This window comes from Chiloscyllium plagiosum, unplaced genomic scaffold (genome assembly GCF_037043375.1).
Source record: "Chiloscyllium plagiosum isolate Xiang-an unplaced genomic scaffold, Cpla_swu_hap1 HiC_scaffold_8, whole genome shotgun sequence".
Lineage (NCBI taxonomy): Eukaryota > Metazoa > Chordata > Chondrichthyes > Orectolobiformes > Hemiscylliidae > Chiloscyllium > Chiloscyllium plagiosum.
In genome coordinates, this window is record NW_028270146.1 from 69,499,814 (window position 1) to 69,518,746 (window position 18,933).

Genomic DNA, 18,933 nt, shown 5'->3' on the forward strand with positions numbered 1-18,933 from the left:
GGGACAGTGGGTGACCTCCCTGTGCCCCCAATGGTGGGGACAGTGGTACACTTGGTGACCTCCCTCTGCCCCCAGTGGTGGGGACAGTGGTACTCTCGGTGATCATCTGCCCCCAGTGGTGGGGACAGTGGTACACTGGGTGACCTCCCTCTGCCCCCAGTGGTGTGGCCAGTGGTACACTGGGGGACCTCCCTCTGCTCCCAGTGGTGGGGACAGTGGTACACTGGGTGATCTCCCTCTGCCCCCAGAGGTGGGGACAGTGGTACATTGGGTGATCTCCCTCTTCCCCCAGTGGTGGGACAGTGGTACACTGGGCAGTCTCCCTCTGCCCTCAATGGTGGGGATAGTGGTACAATGGGTGATCTGCCTCTTCCCCCAGTGGTGGGACAGTGGTACACTGGGTGATCTCACTTTGCCCCCAGTGGTGGGGACAGTGGTACACTGGGTGATCTCCCTCTGCCCCCAGAGGTGGGGACAGTGGTACATTGGGTGATCTCCCTCTTCCCCCAGTGGTGGGACAGTGGTACACTGGGTGATCACCCTTTTCCTCCAGTGGTGGGGACAGTGGTACACTGGGTGACCTCCCTGTGCCCCCAGTGGTGGGGACAGTGGTACACTGGGTGATCACCATCTGCCCCCAGTGGTGGGGACAGTGGTACACTGGGTGACCTCCCTGTGCCCCCAATGGTGGGGACAGTGGTACACTCGGTGACCTCCCTGTGCCCCCAATGGTGGGGACAGTGGTACACTGGGTGACCTCCCTGTGCCCCCAATGGTGGGGACAGTGGTACACTGGGTGATCACCATCTGCCCCCAATGGTGGGGACAGTGGTACACTGGGTGATCACCATCTGCCCCCAATGGTGGGGACAGTGGTACACTGGGTGATCACCATCTGCCCCCTGCTGCCTGAATGGAGGATCCACCTCCCCGTTTATTGCGTCACGGAGTTCCCTGATTGTCACGTGAGCCCGGGTGCCTCTCTCGCCGCTGCAGCCATGATGGTGGGTCTACTCGATTGGAGTTCATTCCTGGATTTTTCTTGTTTTTTTTTGTAACGGAGCACAATGTAAGGCGCGGATATTAATATTGCTGTTGTGCAGTGACAATGTTTCGTTCTGTTCAATCAGCAGGAAGGGTTGGACGACGGCCCCGACTTCCTGTCAGAGGAGGACCGAGGAGTAAGTTTTTGCTGTTCCCAGTTTCTGTGTCTCCAGTCTTGGGCCCTCAGTTGGGCCTTACCTGGGAAATCAGGGAAATTCAGTCACCTGAGGGCTTCAGCCCTTCCTTTTCGTGGATCGCTCACCATTTCATCCGCCAGCCTGTCCTGTTTTCGTAATTTATTGCACTTAAGACGCCTTTTATCAAATGTGTATCTGTAGCAGCTTTCGTATGTCCCCAAATTCTTTATTTTCTCACATCGACGTAGAGTCTTAAGTCTTAACATTAATTAACATTCCTATTTGCTATTACAGGTTTTGATTACCAGTTATTAAATCAGCTTTTAAGAAGTTTAGCTGCAACAGGATATTCATGTCATTTGTGTATGTTGGTTAAAGAAGCGCGTATGAATATTGCAGTTTAGGAAGGTTTTTCGACAATTGTAACTTTTCATTCCTCAGGCAGCTTATTTTTTTTCTCTGGGAATAGATAGGCAGAGATCAAGGGTCTCCAGTGGCTGTGATCTTTGCAGCTCCATTCCCACTTCAGTCCGAAATTCAGCTGTTTGAACTGTAAACAAACAGAATAAACTAGAAATCTGTTTGCTGTCCTGCCTTCATAAAAGATCTGGAGCATTGTGAAATCAGACTACTTTTTTTTAAAGCAAGTTATTGATACTGCCACAAATTATCTCCTAAGATTATAATGTTATTATTGTGTTCTCTTTCCCATGTCCTGCTTTATATCAGTGGGAACAGTTATCTTGATCATTTTGTGATATATTTTTGAGATTGCCCTCTTGCAAAAGTAGTGGCTAAATCAATTTGCCAAATTATGTACAGGAATAGCATGCCTGGAAGCATGTTGCAAGGGTGTTGCATAGTGCTGAATGAAATTGTGAATTCACCCCTCCATAAGATGTGAATAGATAAATTGGATCAAAAGTATTTTGAATTTTTGTGTGAAAGTGCAGAAGTTTTGTTAATGGTGATCTAATAATGCCGATGTTTTTGTCTAAAAGGATAGATTAATATACAAGTTTATTTGCATGTCAAGTAATACTCCAAGGTACTGATCGAGCACAATATTTAAAGCCAGTATTAAAATCACCTCCCTAAGTCATCAAAATACCTTTTCCAACATACATCATTTGCAACTTAATAAATGATATTTAACTGAGAGGTGGTGTTTGTTAATAATTTGCATATTGGTTTCCTCAGTATAAATCTCTTGTCAGCCCTTAAGAAGAAGAAAATCCTCAGTGCTTTAAGTCCAGTGGTTTTGAAGTTAGAGGTGTTGATCAAATGTGATGAAGGACACAATTGTAGAAATTATTGGTCACACTACTAGGTTATAAGTGGCTGTTTGTGTCAAGACCATGTACAGTTTAATTTGCATGTGAAGAAAAAAATAGTTGACCAGGTTTATTTCCAATTCAATCAACCTGACCTGGTGTTTCCTGATCGTTTTTCAGTTTAGCTCTGAACCACTTCAAAGTTGTTGAATAAACACCAAAGTTTATATTTTATCTCACAATTTACTGAATGTTGTTGAACTGGCTAAGGGGGAGGCTGAAGAGAATGAAACGTTACACAGTTAATTGCTACTTGGCATTACTGAAAATATTTTAACAGAACAAACAGAATGCTTTGTTGTGAAATTAGTGTAGAGCGTAAGTTTGAAAACATGGTACAAAAGTTATTTTGTGTTCTGGTTAAATTTTAACTTATGTAGTACATTTGGTATCAGTTACTAAAGCTTAACCAGAAAACCAAGCTTGGAATCAATACAAAGAAGAACTGCAGGGCAGATTCCTGAAACCTGATTTATATTTCTGTGCAAATGGATGAGTTTTGAATAGGTTAAAATCAGGCCTGCAGCCAGTCTAAGCACAGCCCAATTTCACAAATAAGCAGTATTTGAGGAATAAATCGTGAGCGGAAAAGTTGGCTTTCCCATATTGACATAAGTTACCAAAGTAGATTAAAAGTTGTTAATTTAGGGCACTACTTTAAACTAAACTTTTAACTGTTGTGTAAAGAGAAATTGTTAGATACTGGTCAGGGAAAAGTTAAGGATTCAGGTGGCACTTCAGAGTGATTAATGCTTAGCTTAGTGAAAGTAAAAGCTGGAATCATTCAAAATGTAGTTTGTGTTGGAGGGATACTAAGTTTCTACAAGAATAAAATAGCCTTCCTTATCTGTGCTTTATTTTTGTATGCCAAGGTCTTTCCCTGGATTGGGGAAGTCCAAAAATAGAGGGCGTAGGTTTAAGGTGAGAGCGGAAATATTTAAAAGGGACCTGGGGGGCAACTTTTTCATGCAGAAGGTGGTGCATGTATGGAATGAGCTGCAGAGGCTGGTACAATTACAACATTTAAAACACATCTGGATGGGTGTATGAGTAGGAAAGGTTTAGAGTGATATGGGCCAAACGCTGGCAAATGAGACTAGATTAATTTAGGATATCTGGTTTACATGATTAAGTTGGACCAATGGGTTTGTTTCCGTGCTGTTTGACATATGTGTCTGCTTTGGGCAGATTGATGAGGACAAAGCTAAAGTAAGTTTTTGTTTGGTTTGTCTCCTGGCCATAGCATACCAGCAGCCAACAGTCAGTAATGGTGCTACTGAACCATTCTTAGTGTTAGTCATTAAAGTTCCTCACCCAGAGTTAATTCTGTGCCCTAGCTGTGTTCGTCCCAATTGTTGCTCAACATAAAGGAGTGCTGATTTATCAAACATGTTGTGGGGGTGGTAGGGGTAAAAACGATGACTGCAGATGCCTTCCACATCCATCAAAGTTTTACTTGCACATCCACTAATATCATTTATTGTATCCGTTGCTCCCGATGAGGTCTCCTCTACATTGGGGAGACTGGACGCCTCCTAGCAGAGCGCTTTAGGGAACATCTCCAGGACACCTGCACCAATCAACCACACCGCCCCGTGGCCCAACATTTCAACTCCCCCTCCCACTCTGCTGAGGACATGGAGGTCCTGGGCCTCCTTCACCGCCGCTCCCTCACCACCAGACGCCTGGAGGAAGAACGCCTCATCTTCCGCCTCGGAACACTTCAACCCCAGGGCATCAATGTGGACTTCAACAGTTTCCTCATTTCTCCTTCCCCCACCTCACCCTAGTTCTAAACTTCCAGCTCAGCACTGTCCCCATGACTTGTCCTACCTGCCTATCTCCTTTTCCTCCTATCCACGCCACCCTCTCCTCCCTGACCTATCACCTTCATCCCCTCCCCCACTCACCTATTGTACTCTATGCTACTTTCTCCCCACCCCCACCCTCCTCTAGCTTATCTCTCCATGCTCCAGGCTCACTGCCATTATTCCTGATGAAGGGCTTTTGCCCGAAACGTCGATTTTGAAGCTCCTTTGATGCTGCCTGAACTGCTGTGCTCTTCCAGCACCACTAATCCAGAACCAGGTGTGTGATAGGGGAAGAGTAATTGATAATCAGCACAAAGTTTCCTTCATGAGATCCAAAATGTTGGAGGCAAGTCATTCCTGATTGTACATCACTATACCACACCATTTGATGCTTTATGCTGTCAGGAGAACAGGACATATCCAGAGATGACAATACTGGTTTCTGGGACATGATGAATTAGAATTCTGTGAATATGAGTATGTAAGCCTGATACTTGACTAGTCTGTGAACAGCCCTCCCAATTTTGGTACAAACTTTCAGATGTTAGTAAGGAGGACTTTGCAGGGGGAAGTGTTCCAAGGATGTGTCATATTGGACTCAATTTCAACTCTTGTTTCTCTCTCCACAGATGCTGTCAGACCTACTGAGTTTCTCGAAAATTTCTGATTTTATCTCAAATCACCTCTGTTTGTAGGGCTAATGTTCAGATTTATTAGGTAAAAGAATAATGGTAGATAATAAACATATGTTCAACTTGCTTCAAATAAGTTGATTAATGTGAAAAGTCTTATTTTGTACCAATTGAATTGTGGATCCAATGCTTGTAATATTACTTTACCAGAAAGAAAATTCTGTCAGAATAAAAATGATCATTGTTTTCAGATTTTCAGTGACATTGACTTTATATCTATTTGTGCTTGCAGTTGGGCATTCTTAGATTTAATGAGATTACCTTCATGTAAGTCTAACCATTCTTCGAGCACAATTAGAATTGCAGACCCATTACACCTGCCATATTTTGTGCCACATGGTCTATCCAAATATGCTGTCTTTATTCTTAATACATGAAGATTTTCCTTTTTGTTCTGTTCAGGCAGCTGTTAATTCTTCTGTCAGAATTTGTGTACCCTGCTTTAACAATACTGTGAGGGAGGGGGTTTCTACTCTGAACACTAGCTACGCAAAGGTTCTTTTATTAATACATCCCCATTGGTTCTATTTGTGATTAGTAAAAAATTGTTAGTGTTCGCAAAGTAGTGAGAATTTTTCAATTCTCTTTCATCACTTTGAAGATTATGGTAGATCAGCCTTTAACCATTTTGGCTCCAGTCTAAAATCTTCAACTTTGCAATTGCCTTCAGAAATATAACCTTGCCTGTCTGGCAATTTCCAAGTGAATGCACTTTTTATGTCACCTTTCAACCTTTCTTATAATGGGAAAACCATGAACAATGCAGCTGACTGTTTAGACTCCTGTAGAAGTTGAAAATCATCTATTTGTTTTGTATTCTGTGGTTAGAGGCATTATTTTGACAATTGTACTGCTACCTTTTGTGACTCACATACCTACTCCCAAGTTATTTTTGCTGCTTTTTCTAAAATCTTGCCATTTAGCATTTGTTTTTAATCCCTCTTCTTAGTATCAACGTGTATTTATTCATATTTTCTACATTAAACTTCAGATTCAACTGTATTTTTGAGGTAATGTACATGTTAAGGCTTATTTTTATTTATTTTTACATTTCAGCCGAGACCTGTGATTGTAGATCTCCAAACAGATGCCATTCTTCAGGTTGACATTTCAGATGCTCTTAGTGAGAGAGATAAAGTGAAATTTACAGTTCATACAAAGGTAAAGAGATTTAAATTCTTTCTCGTATGTTGTAAACAGTGAAACATTGTGCTGTAAATTTACAGCAAATTTTATTTTTTTAAAATATTTATCTTCAGCTTTAAGTAAGAGAACAATGTAGCTTTTATCACATCATTTCTGTTAAGCATACCTTTAAGAAGAGTTTGAATCTCTTGCCTGAATTGTTTTAGGTCCTGTCTGAATTTTCAAGTACGTTTGTCAAGAGTGTTTTGACATGCTGGCATGAGTGACCCCTTCCAGTTGAGTTGAGACAAAGTTTTGGTACATTTCTGTTAAAATAATGCACACCTTCACAAAATTGGGGCAGCATGGTGGCTCAGTGGTTAGCATTGCTGCCTCACAGCACCCGGGACCCAGGTTCGATTCTAGTGCGGGCGACTGTCTGTGTGGAGTTTGCACATTCTCCCCGTGTCTGTGTGGGTTTCCTCCGGGTGCTCCGGTTTCCTCCCACAATCCAAAGATGTGCAGGTTAGGTGAATTGGCCATGCTAAAGTGCCCATAGCGAGAGGTGCATCAGTCAGAGGGAAATGGGTCTGGATGGGTTATTCTTTGGAGGATTGGTGTGGACTTGTTGGGCTGAAGGGCCTGTTTCTACACTGTAGGGAATCTAATCAAAACACTTGATGTTTCTATTGCTTGGCATCTTTGGTTCTTACAAGTGCCAGAGATGAAAATATATACAAATGATAATTAATATTGCCCAGTTAAGTGGCAAAATTGATTGCTGGTGAGATGGCCTCTTGTGCACTATGATGGTGCTTATAAAGATTGGGAACTTATTTGGGGAGAACTCTGGTGCAATGATGTGGTGTATTTTAGAATGTACAGAAAGTAGTGTTTACATACCAATTCTAATTCTGTATTGAAATATCAATCATTGTTGAAAAGAATCTAGAATTTTGTTTGTATTTGTAATTGAATCAAATGTGGTTACTTCAAATTAAGCTTCATTATGATTGTATTGTTTCAAGAAAATGGAAACGACTGCATCGGCTTTCCTTATATGTTTGTAATTTCAATGATTGTGGAAACCACAAATGGATTTGCTTCCTAGATTCATAGTTGTATGTTGTCAAAGTTACCTTGAATCTTTTGCTCAGTTCTTTGTTATTTAATACTACACGCTATACAAATTGTAAAGCTTCTTCAAATCAAATTTCTTAACAGTTTGTATGTAGTTAGGGCAATCTCTTCATGTTAAAATCAACATCCTTTAAAATGGAAGGTAAATTCTGAACTTAGTTTCTAGTCATTTTTGTGCTCTGCATTATGTGGTGAAATAACACACTGATTAATTATATTGTGTGTGAGTGGGGTCAGTCACTAGACTAGGAATCCATAATCTCAGGCAAATGTTCTGGGGACATGGGCTCAAATTTTGTCCTGTTAGATGGTAAAATTTTACTTCAATATATTAAAAAAAACCTGGAGTTTAAACACTAATTTTAATGTCAACCATGTAATCACTATTGTTGTTTTAAACAAAAACCCATCTCGTTAACCAGTTCTCTATAGGAAACAAAATCTGCCATCTTTATCTGGTCTGGCCTACATGTGACTCAAGACCCACAGAAATGTGTTTGACCCTTCTGTGCCCTCTAGGCAATTAGGGATGGGTGATAAAATGCTCGACAAGCTAGGAAGGCTCACATCTCGTGAACAATCTTTTAAAAAATGATATTTTTTTTACATACCACCATGGTTAATTATAAGATGCCAAGTAGATATATAGTCTTAGTTACAAAGCTATTAGTAAGAAAATAATTTTCAAAGTTTTGTTTTAGTAGCAGAAATTAAAATTTTGGACAAGTTCAAAAATCTATTTAAAAACGGAAAACGCTGGAAATACGCAGGTCTGGCAGCATCAGTGAAGCGTGAAATAAGAGTTAATGTTTCAGGTCAATTTTTTTTTTGTTCTGGTTTATTTAAGTTACTGTTTATGTTGTGTCAGCACTGATTTCTCAAACAGAAAGCAATTTTGAGATGTCACCTTGTCTAATGCCAAAGCAATATTCAAGCAATGTAAAAACTTCTTTAGACTATACCCCAATCATTGTCATCTGGCCCTTTTGAACTATTTTATTCAATTTTGAAATGTAATTCTTCATTATTCATCTTCTCTGACTTGGCAGCTTGTCCCATACACACACCACTGTCTGCATAAAAAGGTTACACTTCAGGCCCTTTTTAAATCTATCTTCTCTCACTTTAAATCTATGCCTTCTAGATTTGGACTCCTCGCCCTCGGAAAAGACCTTGGCTATTTACCCTATCGACTTCCTTCATAATTTTATAAACCTCTATAAGGTCACTCCCCAGCCTCCAATGCTCCAGCGAGGAAAAAACCCCAGCCCATTCAGCATCTCCATATAACTCAGACCCTTCAGTCCCAGCAACATGCTTGTAAATATTTTCTGCAGCCTGTCAAGTTTAATAATATCCTTCCTTTAGAAAGGCGACAGGAATTGTACGCAGTCCTCTTAAAAGTCGACTCACAATGTCATGTATAGCTGGAACATGATGTCCCAACTCCCATATTCAATATTCTGATCAATGAAGGCAACGTGCGAAATGCTGACTTCATCACGCTGTCTACCTGCGACTGTACATTCAAGGAACAATGCACCTGCACCCCAGGGTCTCTTTTGTTCAGCAACATTCCCCAGAGCCCTACCTTTAACCATATGAATCCTGCACTGGTACCGAAATGCAACACGTTTATCTATGGTAAACTCCATCTGCTGCTTATTTGCCCATCTGATCAAGGTCCCTTTGTAATCTTAGATAATCTTCTTCACTGACCATGACATCACCTATTTTACTCTGGTTAAGAACTTTTTCCTAAATTTATAAAAAATTTTTTTTAGTGTTAATTGTATCTACCACATTTTTCTTTTAAAAGAAATGAATTTATGGATGCTGTTTTTTAAAAAAAAACATGTTTGTTTTCCTGCAGAGCACCCTACCTAATTTTAAACAGGATGAATTTTCTGTTGTCCGTCAACATGAAGAATTTGTCTGGCTTCACGATGCTTTTGTTGAAAATGAAGAGTATGCTGGTTATGTTGTGAGTATGATAGCATTCAAATAGTTTTGAGTACAAATTTTGTTTTATTCAATCAAGGGTCCTGACAGAAATTGGAGTTATAAATAATTTAAGATTTTCTTGCAATAAATAAAAATTAATAAAGAAAATGTTGCATTGGGATATGTAATGTTGTGTTCTTCCTCTTCCAAACAGTAATCTCCCCTTTAATTGTCAAGTTTTTGTTTAAGTGCTGGTATTGATAGTGAAATCTAATAGCTTGCAATTTACTTATTGACCATTTTTTGTCAACAGTTACTGGAGATAAGCAAACCACTAGTACTCAGTACTTAAGCACATTTGCCAAGCTACTTTACATACAGTTTGTGCAAACAAGATAAAGCACAAGAATAAATGTTAGAGTGCAGGAAAATCTTAAAGGGGGAAGCCTACTGATGTGACAGAAGCTAAGCTCTGTGCTGCTGCAGATTATAAACTTATACTTGTTTGAATATTAATCTCTTTCCTATGATGCACGGGTGTTCCCATTGGTATTGAACTTGGCTATCTGCTCGGCAACTTTTCGTTGTTGCCTGTCCCGAAGTCCACCTTGGAGGACAGTCAGCTGAAGGGCCAAGGTCGAATATCCTAAACCACTGAAGTGCTCTCTGACTGGGAGGGAATGCTCTGTTGATTGTTGTGCGGTGTCCATTCATCCGTTACTGTAGCCTCTGCTTGGTCATGCCATTGTACCATGCCTCAGGGCATCCTTGCCTGTAGCGTTTGAAATAGACAACATTGGCTGTGTCGCATGAGTATCTGCCATGTACATGGTGGGAGGTGTCCCCACGCATAATGGTGGTATCTGTGTCAAAATTCTGATACGTCTCGCAGCGTCCACTGTGACAAGGTTGTATGGCGTTGTCCTGAAAGCCGGGCAGTTTGCTATGAACAGTGATCTATTTGAGGTTTGGTGGTGGTTTAAAGGCGAGAAGTGGACGTGTGGGAAAGGTCTTGGTGAGTTGCTCATCCTCCTTGATAATGTGTTGCAGGCTGCAAAGAACATGGCATAGTCTTTTGGCTCCTGGGAAGTACTGCATGACAAAGGGTACCCTGTGGTTGCAGCTCGTGTCTGTCTCCCCAGGAGGTCATTACGGTTTGTTGCTGTGGCACATGGGAACTGGCGGTCGATGAGTTGAGCATCGTACCCCATCCTTATGAGGGCATCCTTGAGTACTTCCAGGTGCCTGTCACGTTCCTCCTCATTTGAACAGATCCTGTATTTGCGAAGGGCTTGCCCAGAGGGGATGGCTGTTCTAATATGTTTCGGGTGGGAGCTGGAGTAGTATAGCATCGTGAGGTTATCTGTTGGTTTGCAGTAGAGAGGTACTGAGGTACCCATCCTAGATGGAGATGCATGTGTCCAAGAATGAGACATAGTAGAGATTAGTCCATGGTGAGCTTGATGATAGGATGAAACTCGTTGATATCACTGTAGTTGTTTCAGTGACTCCTCGCCATGGGTCCAGAGGAAGTAAATGTCCTCAGTGTAACTGGTGTATAGTGTTGGCTGGAGGTCCTGTGTAGAGAAGTCTTGTTTGAACCTGTGCATGAAAATGCTGGCATATTGAGGTGCAAATTTGGTCCCCATGGCTGTTCCATGTGTCTGTATGAAGAACTGGTTGTCAAAGGTGAAAATGTGGTGGTTGAGGAAAAGGGGGTGAGTTGTAGGACAGTGTTCAGAGATTGGCACTTGTTGGTTCGGAGTACTGAGGCTGTTGCCATGATGCCATCATTGTGGGAGACGCTGGTGTAGAAACATCCATTGTGACTAGGGATATTCCTGGTTCAACTGGTCTGTGGGTACTGAGTTTCTATAAGAAATCTGTAGTGTCGCGACAGAAGCTGGGGGTCCCCTGTACAATCGGTTTCAAGATACCTTCAACATAGCCAGAGCGGTTCTCACGCAAGGTCCCATTGCCTGATATGTAGGGATGTCATGGTGTGTTGGCTTTGCGTACCTTTGGAAAGCAGTAGAAATCGCCTACGCGAGAAGTTCGAGGGCGCATAGGGAACTCTGAAGGACTGGATCCAAAGTTCTGATCAATGTGTTTAGTTCACGGGTGTGCTCAGTCGGTAGTTCCCTGTAGCGTTCCTGGTTATTTAGTTGTCGGTACACTTCCTTGCAGTAATCTGTTCTATTTTAATTTTTTTTCCCCACACTACCGCCCAACAGCAGTAGTGCTTGTATTCTCCTGTTTATTTTTTTTTGAAAGAAAAGGGGGAAAAAAGACAAAGAAAACTCTTCTCCTCCTCAGTTCCAGCAGTAACACACTGACTGGAGCATCAGCCAGCACAGAGTCAGTGCTCCAAACTGAAGAGACTCTAAAATTTCTTGGTAATATTTTTTGCTTTACCCCCACACTACCGCCTAACTGCGGTAGTGCTTATTTTTCCCCAGCACCATGTTGTGTCTGTGTGCAGGTGTGAGACACAGTGAAAGATACAGGTGTATAAATCTTTATTCAATTTCCACCACCAGGAAAAATAAAGAAACACCCAAGTAGCCAGTGACAAGCAGTGTCTTTCTTAGAGGGCAATGTTCCATGATCAAACAGTGAAGGACAGGGCAGGGATTAAATCAAAATAGAGTTGGGGAGGGAAATAATACACTCCACTCCCAGTGGTGCCCACCTCTCCCTGAACAGCTTGAGGGTGTTGGTGGACACCGCGTGCTCCTTCTTCAGAGACACCCTGGCTCAAACATAACTGCTGAATAGGAAACTGTTCTATTCTGAATGACTATGGCTCCTCCTCCACCCAGGAACACTACAGGCAACTGCCGGCTAATCTGACCAAAGAGCACTCCTGTGAACTAAACACGTTGATCTGGACTTTTCCAGTCCTTCAGAGTTCCTGACACGCCCTCGGATTTTTCACGTAGGCGACTTCTACCGCCTTCCAAAAATGCACAATCAACACACCAGGAGGTCCCACCGTATCAGGCATTGGGACCTGTATGAGAATCTCTCTGGCTACATTGAAGGCATCTTGAAACCCATTGTACAGGGGTCCCCCAGCTTCTGTTGCGACACTACAGATTTCTTACCGAAACTCCGCACCCACGGACCAGTCGAACCAGGACCCTTCCTTGTCACAATGGATGTTTCAGCACTCTACACCAGCATCCCCCACAATGATGACATCGCCGCAACAGCCTCAGTATTCAATACCAACAACTGCCAATCTCCGAGCACCGTCCTACAACTTATCTGCTTCATCCTTGATCGCAACGTTTTCACCTTTAACAGGCGGACAGGTGAGCGCGCTCTGGCAGGCAGGCGGACAGATGCGCGCGCTGGGGCAATCAGGCAGACGGACAGGTGCGCGCGCTCGGGCAGGCGGGCGGGCAGGTGCGCGCGCTGGGGCAGGCGGGTGGACAGGTGTGCACGCGCTCAGGCGGGCAGGTGCACGTGCTCGGTCAGGTGAGCAGGCAGGTGGGCAGTTGGGCGGACAGGTGTGCATGCTCGGGCAGGCAGGTGCGCGCGGGCAGGCAGGTGCGCGCGCTCAGGCGGGCAGGTAGACAGGTGTGCGGGCAGGCGGGCGGACAGGTGTGTGCGTGCTTGGACGGGCAGGTGTGCCCGCGCTGGGGCAGGCGGGCCCGCGCTGGGGCAGGCGGGCGGACAGGTGTGAGCGCGCTCGGGCGGGCAGGTGTGCGCGCGCTGGGGCAAGCAGACGGGCGGACAGGTGCGCGCGCTCGGCCAGGCGGGCGGACAGGTGCGCGCGCGCTCGGCCAGGCGGGCGGACAGGTGCGCGCGCGCTCGGCCAGGCGGGCGGACAGGTGCGCGCGCGCTCGGCCAGGCGGGCGGACAGGTGCGCGCGCGCTCGGCCAGGCGGGCGGACAGGTGCGCGCGCGCTCGGCCAGGCGGGCGGACAGGTGCGCGCGCGCTCGGCCAGGCGGGCGGACAGGTGCGCGCGCGCTCGGCCAGGCGGGCGGACAGGTGCGCGCGCGCTCGGCCAGGCGGGCGGACAGGTGCGCGCGCGCTCGGCCAGGCGGGCGGACAGGTGCGCGCGCGCTCGGCCAGGCGGGCGGACAGGTGCGCGCGCGCTCGGCCAGGCGGGCGGACAGGTGCGCGCGCTCGGTTAGGTGAGTAGGCAGGCGGACAGGTGTGCGCACGCGCTCGGCCAGGCGGGCGGACAGGTGCGCGCGCGCTCGGCCAGGCGGGCGGACAGGTGCGCAGGCAGGCGGACAGGTGCGCGCGCGCTCGGTTAGGTGAGTAGGCAGGCGGACAGGTGTGCGCACTCGGGCATGCGGGCCGCCGGGCGGACAGGTGCGCGCGCTTTATCAGGCGGGCGGACAGGTGAGCGCGCTTGGGCAGGCGATCAGGTGTGCGCATGTTTGGGCAGGCAGGCGGGCGGACAGGTTCGAGCGCTGGGGCAGGCGGACTGGTGCGCGTGCTCGGTCAGGCGAGCAGGCAGGCGGACAGGTGTGTGCGCGCTCAGACTGGCAGGCGGGCAGGTGCGTGCGCTCGGGCAGGCAGGCAGGTGGGCGGACGGACAGGTGAGTGCGCTGGGGCAGGCAGGTGGGCAGATGCGCGCAGGCGGACAGGCGCGTGCGCTCGGGCAGGCGGGTGGACGGACAGACAGGTGTGCCCGCTGGGGCAGACAGGCGCGCGCGCTCGGGCAGGCGGACAGGCGCGTGTGGGCGGGCAGGCAGCCGGACAGTTGCGAGCTCGGGCCGGCAGGCAGACAGGTCCACGCGCTTGGGCCGTCAGGCAGACAGGTGCGCGCTCGGGCAGGCAGGCGGACAGGTACGTGCGCGCGCTCGGGCAGGCAGGCGGACAGGTACGTGCGTGTGCTCGGGCAGGCAGGTGCGCGCCCGCGCTCGGGCAGGCCGGCAGACAGGCAGACAGGTCCGCGCCCGCGCTCGGGAAGGCCAGCAGGCAGACGGGTGCGCATGCGCCCAGACAGGCAGGCAGGCAGACACGCACGCTCAGACAGACAGGCAGACACACACACCGCTTAGACATGTGCTCTGACAGACAGACACGCTCTGGCAGACAGACGCGTGGGTGCACAGGCAGGCAGTCACGCACACTCGCGCTCAGGCAGGCAAGCATGGACACGTGCACGGACAGACATGCACGCTCAGACAGGCACGCATGCAAGTTTTTGCAGTGAATTTGTACTTGCAGAATTACATTTTATTTTTCTCAAAAACTGCTTGAATCCATGGAAGATTGTGTAAATCAGTTTTTTAGGTTAGAATCTGTCTGAACATTGGGGCACAGACAGCCTCACACAGGGCACCTCACACCTTTGTCGCATTATCTGGGCTAGCATGGCACCTATTGATAAAGTTCACTTGAGAATGTAACTTTTAGAAAGTTCTGGAATTTGCATATGAAGGAACTGAAACCAACATTCCCATTCTAAAACATGAGAGACTTCACAAACAATCCAGGTCTTTTTTTAGTTTCAGTTTCATCACACTGTAAACCTTTGCTATAAGTTGTGTTCTATGATCTAATACTCCACAGCCCCCTGATGAAGGAACAGCACTCCGAAAGCTAGTGCTTCCAAATAAACCTGTTGGACTATAACCTGGTGTTGTGTGGTTTTTAACTTTGTACACCCCAGTCCAACACCAGCACCTCCACATCATGAAGTTTAGAAGGGATTCCAGAGGAACTTTCCATCCAAAGTGTGAATGCTTCACTGCTTGATTTGATGATAGAGGGGAAAACCCTCAACATTTAGAAAGTACTGAGACACACACTTTAAACCCCACAAGGTTATGGACTGAGATCTTAAAAAAAAAGAGATTAAACTTGATGTTAGGTGTCTGCCTGCTTTGGCAGTGGAGCCAGCAACACCTGAAGTGCTATAATTTGGGCAAGGCTACAGACCAGGTCCTGTAAAGTGAGATTACAATGAACAGTTCATTTTTTTGATTACTTTTTTTTCAGTTAGTGCGAATATACTGGACTGAATGGCTGTCTATGTTGCCCCATACCTTTCCTGTGGTTCCATCGTTGGCTCACCTTGACACATTGGACCAACAGACTTCCTCTGTCATATATTTTTGAGTTAATGATGAAAAATGAAGTTAAATTCTATACTGTCTTTAGTATGCCAAAATCAGCTGGAATTTATGCCTGCTTTAAATATAATCTTAAAGATTCTGAAAATACATAGCTATCAATTTCAGTAGACTTAATTAGGTGTAGAGCTGGTTTTGACGTTTGAGTGGACTGAGGTTGTATATTAAAGTTGGATTAGATAAAGCTAAGTAAGCATGTGGATATGTGAAGGCAATAATTTAACTCCAGTGAAGGCTTTATAAGCTCTGGCCTAATTTAACGGTAAGCAAGTGCACTGAGTTGTGGAAATCTTTAAATTTCTGGATATTATATACTTGGATCAAATGTTGACTTATTTCTTTCTGGTAAGAAATACCTGTATTGAGAAATTGTGTGGTCAAGCACAATTATATTGAAAATGTTTCCTGGTACAGAGAATCGCAGTATAATGGAATATCATAGAATCCTTTTAGTGTGGTAGCAGGCTATTCAGCCAATTGAGTCCATATGAACCCCTAGAGAATATCCTAACCAAACTACGCTCCCCCCCCCCCCCCCCCCCGCCGGCCACCCAAAACAAATCTCTGCAACCCTGTATTTCCAATGGTTACTCCATCTAGTCTACACATCCCTGGCGCTAGGGATAATTGAGCCTGGCCAGTTCACCTAACCTGCACATCACCTGGAGGAAACCCATGCAGACACTGGGAGAATGTGTAAAGTCCACACAAACAGTTGTCAGAGGGTGGAGTTGAATCTGGGTCCCTGGCACTGTGAGGCAACAGTGCTAACCATTGAGCCACCGTGCTGGTTATATTTTTATGGTCCTTGATAGTTGTGACCATAAAACTGGGTTTCTGTTTTCTTTTTGTTGAGCTGTGTATTCTAGAGTTTATAATTTTCTTTTGGTCTAGAATGTCTTGGCTAGCCAGGTCAGCTTTCCTCTCTTCAACTTTCTCTATGCTGTGCCATTAATTTCACAGCAATATTACAAGGGCAATCAAGGATTTTGGTAAGTTTGGTTTGACTACATAATGCTAGAATCTGATATTGCTGAAAACGTGAGGGGTCAGGTTGCTGGATCTGCTTCAGAAATGCAAGATAATAGTAAGGATGAGAAAAAGCAGTTTGGTTCTTTCAGCTTAACACTGATGAAATTTCAGTTCATTGTAGCGAGTACTGAAGTGCATTTTGTATAACCTTGCTATCTCTGATTCTAGAATTTACCTGATGGATAATTTGAGACATCATTGTTATTTGAATAAAATATTTATCATCTTAAACACAACACTCATGATGCATAGTATCACTCTAGGAAGCTGAATTTCAAAATATTTTCTTTGCAAGATCGAAGAAAATGGTTACTGTTCCACCAAATAAAACTCATAGATTTAGTTCATCTATTTTGGTTTCAATTAGAAAATGATGCCTAAATTGTGTTTAGGCTATAGTTCAAGCTTCCTGTAAAATGTAATTTCACAATCACAAATGCAAACCTATTCATGAAACAGCACTTTCAGTCCATATAATGGAAAGTTCACCCAATTCTTCCAAAGAGTGACAGTCATTGTCTAGTTCTCAGTCCACTCCTGCTTCTGCCACTCTTTCACATTTTTGATTGGGTCTTCCAAACCTAGCTGCTTCAGAAATGTGAAAAAGATTTTATTAGTTCGTTTTGTTTTTTGGCATTCTTTTGTTTTTGTTATTTAGTCACTTATTTGAGTTCTTGACATAATGCATTAAATTTTTTTTCCTGAACTTTACTTTGAAGTTTACAGTTGTTAAATCTTATCTTTCTAAATTTTCTCACTAACCCCACAAGTGGTAAAAAAAATTGAAATGTGGCCCCCTCCGTGTGAAAATGTTCCAAAACTAAATGATGCTCTTTGTCTGTTTAGTTTGTATTTTGGAGAATATTGGGTTAAAGGAATGTAACTTAGATTTTCAAAATGTAATAGGAAGAATTAAATTAATGGAATTAAATATGTAAAGAGGCCTTTATTTTCAGGGAAACATTTTTGAGTGGTCAATAAACTTGATTTTACAGTTTGGTTTCCATTTTGAATTTACTTTTGTTTCTGACAATGTGTTTTTCATGGCTCCTACATGTGGACATCATACTTGAAATGCAAAAGCGAGATAACACTAAATGAACACAGTAACTAAACTTATATAAACTGAACTAAATATCATCTCAACAGATCCCACCAGCACCTCCGAAGCCTGACTTTGATGCTTCAAGAGATAAATTGCAGAAACTAGGCGAAGGAGAAGGATCAATGACCAAGGAAGAGTTCACAAAGATGAAGCAAGAACTTGAAGCGTGAGCATTCTACTTATTGTGCTGTATAACGCAACCTGCACATTGTCTTGCAGTTCTTAATGGTGACTTTAAACGATTTTCTTGTTACAGAGAATACTTGGCTATATTTAAGAAAACTGTTGCCATGCATGAGGTCTTTTTGTGTCGTGTTGCTGCACATCCAGTTCTTCGAAATGACTTAAACTTCCATATCTTCTTGGAATATAATCAAGATGTCAGTTGAGTTTATTTTTATAAGGTCTTTCTAAATGTAATATGTACATTGATGAGATTAGTTTTATTTACAAACTATCAAATTAGCAGTTAATGGAAAAATGCCTTCTACTTCGTCTGTATTTTGACAGTGCTCATATATACTGTGTGCTCAATTGCTTTCTTTATTCTCTGCATTTTAAGTATTTGGTTTGCTTGGAATGCACCTTCAGTGCACGTTGTTCAGTAATGGAAACAAATGAGGCATTTATCAGTGTTTTAAAAGGTTTGAGCTTTAGTACAATTTACACTGCATGAATGTTGTTTAGTTTGGATTAGATTAGACAGTATGGAATCAGGCCCTTTGGCGCAACAAGTCCACACTGACACTCCGAAGTGTAACCCACCCAGACCTATTCCCCTACCCTTTATTTGCACCTCACACTATAAGCAATTTAGCATGGCCAATTCTCACCTGACCTGCACATCATGGATTTTGAGAGGAAACTGGAGCACCTGGAGGAAACCAATGCAGACACTGGGAGAATGTGCAAACTCCACACAGACAGTCGCCCGAGGCAGAAATTGAACCCGGGTGCTGTGAGGCAGCAGTGCTAACCATTGAGCCATGTCACCCCAAATATTGAAATATATCGAAAGTTTATGTTTTATTTTGTTGGCTATTTTGGGCAAATAGTTTTGGTGTCAGAACTTGATATGAATAAGGACTTCTTTTTAATGGGCAGCAATCTCTAGCGATCTGAATCTGATCCCCAAGTATAAACATTTCACAGGACTTGACAGCTTTACCTAAGTTCAGAATGGATAACTTTCTTCTTGAGCTAAATTACCTCTCTTTATTAAAGAATTGTGCTGTTGAATTAATAATCTTTTGTTAAAATTGAACAAATATAGTTGCAAAACCTCTTGTTCTGATCACAATCAAGCTTAGCATTGCAGACTGAGCTATTTATAAATTTTCAAATGTAGTCTATTCCTGTTAATTTACTGAAAATATTAGTTTGTAGAATTATGGTTGTAAGTTTGTTCGCTGAGCTGGTAGGTTTGTTCTCAGACATTTTGTCACCATGCTAGGTAACACCATCATTG

At 44.1% G+C, this 18,933-nt stretch overlaps 1 protein-coding gene across 3 annotated transcripts in view; it reads left to right on the top strand.

The window, feature by feature from the left end:
- Window positions 1–977: 977 nt before the first annotated feature.
- Window positions 978–18,933, top strand: part of snx6 (sorting nexin 6) — a 51,624-nt gene continuing 33,668 nt past the window's right edge. For 2 of the 3 annotated variants that reach the window (XM_043697873.2, XM_043697875.2), the window contains exons 1-6: window positions 978–1,004; window positions 1,131–1,181; window positions 6,075–6,179; window positions 9,157–9,267; window positions 17,510–17,631; window positions 17,722–17,845. In XM_043697873.2, coding sequence (XP_043553808.1) covers window positions 999–1,004; window positions 1,131–1,181; window positions 6,075–6,179; window positions 9,157–9,267; window positions 17,510–17,631; window positions 17,722–17,845 — 519 coding nt within the window. In that variant the 5' untranslated portion in view covers window positions 978–998. The remainder of the gene's footprint in view (window positions 1,005–1,130; window positions 1,182–6,074; window positions 6,180–9,156; window positions 9,268–17,509; window positions 17,632–17,721; window positions 17,846–18,933) is intronic. The other variant, XM_043697874.2, reaches the window with a different exon arrangement.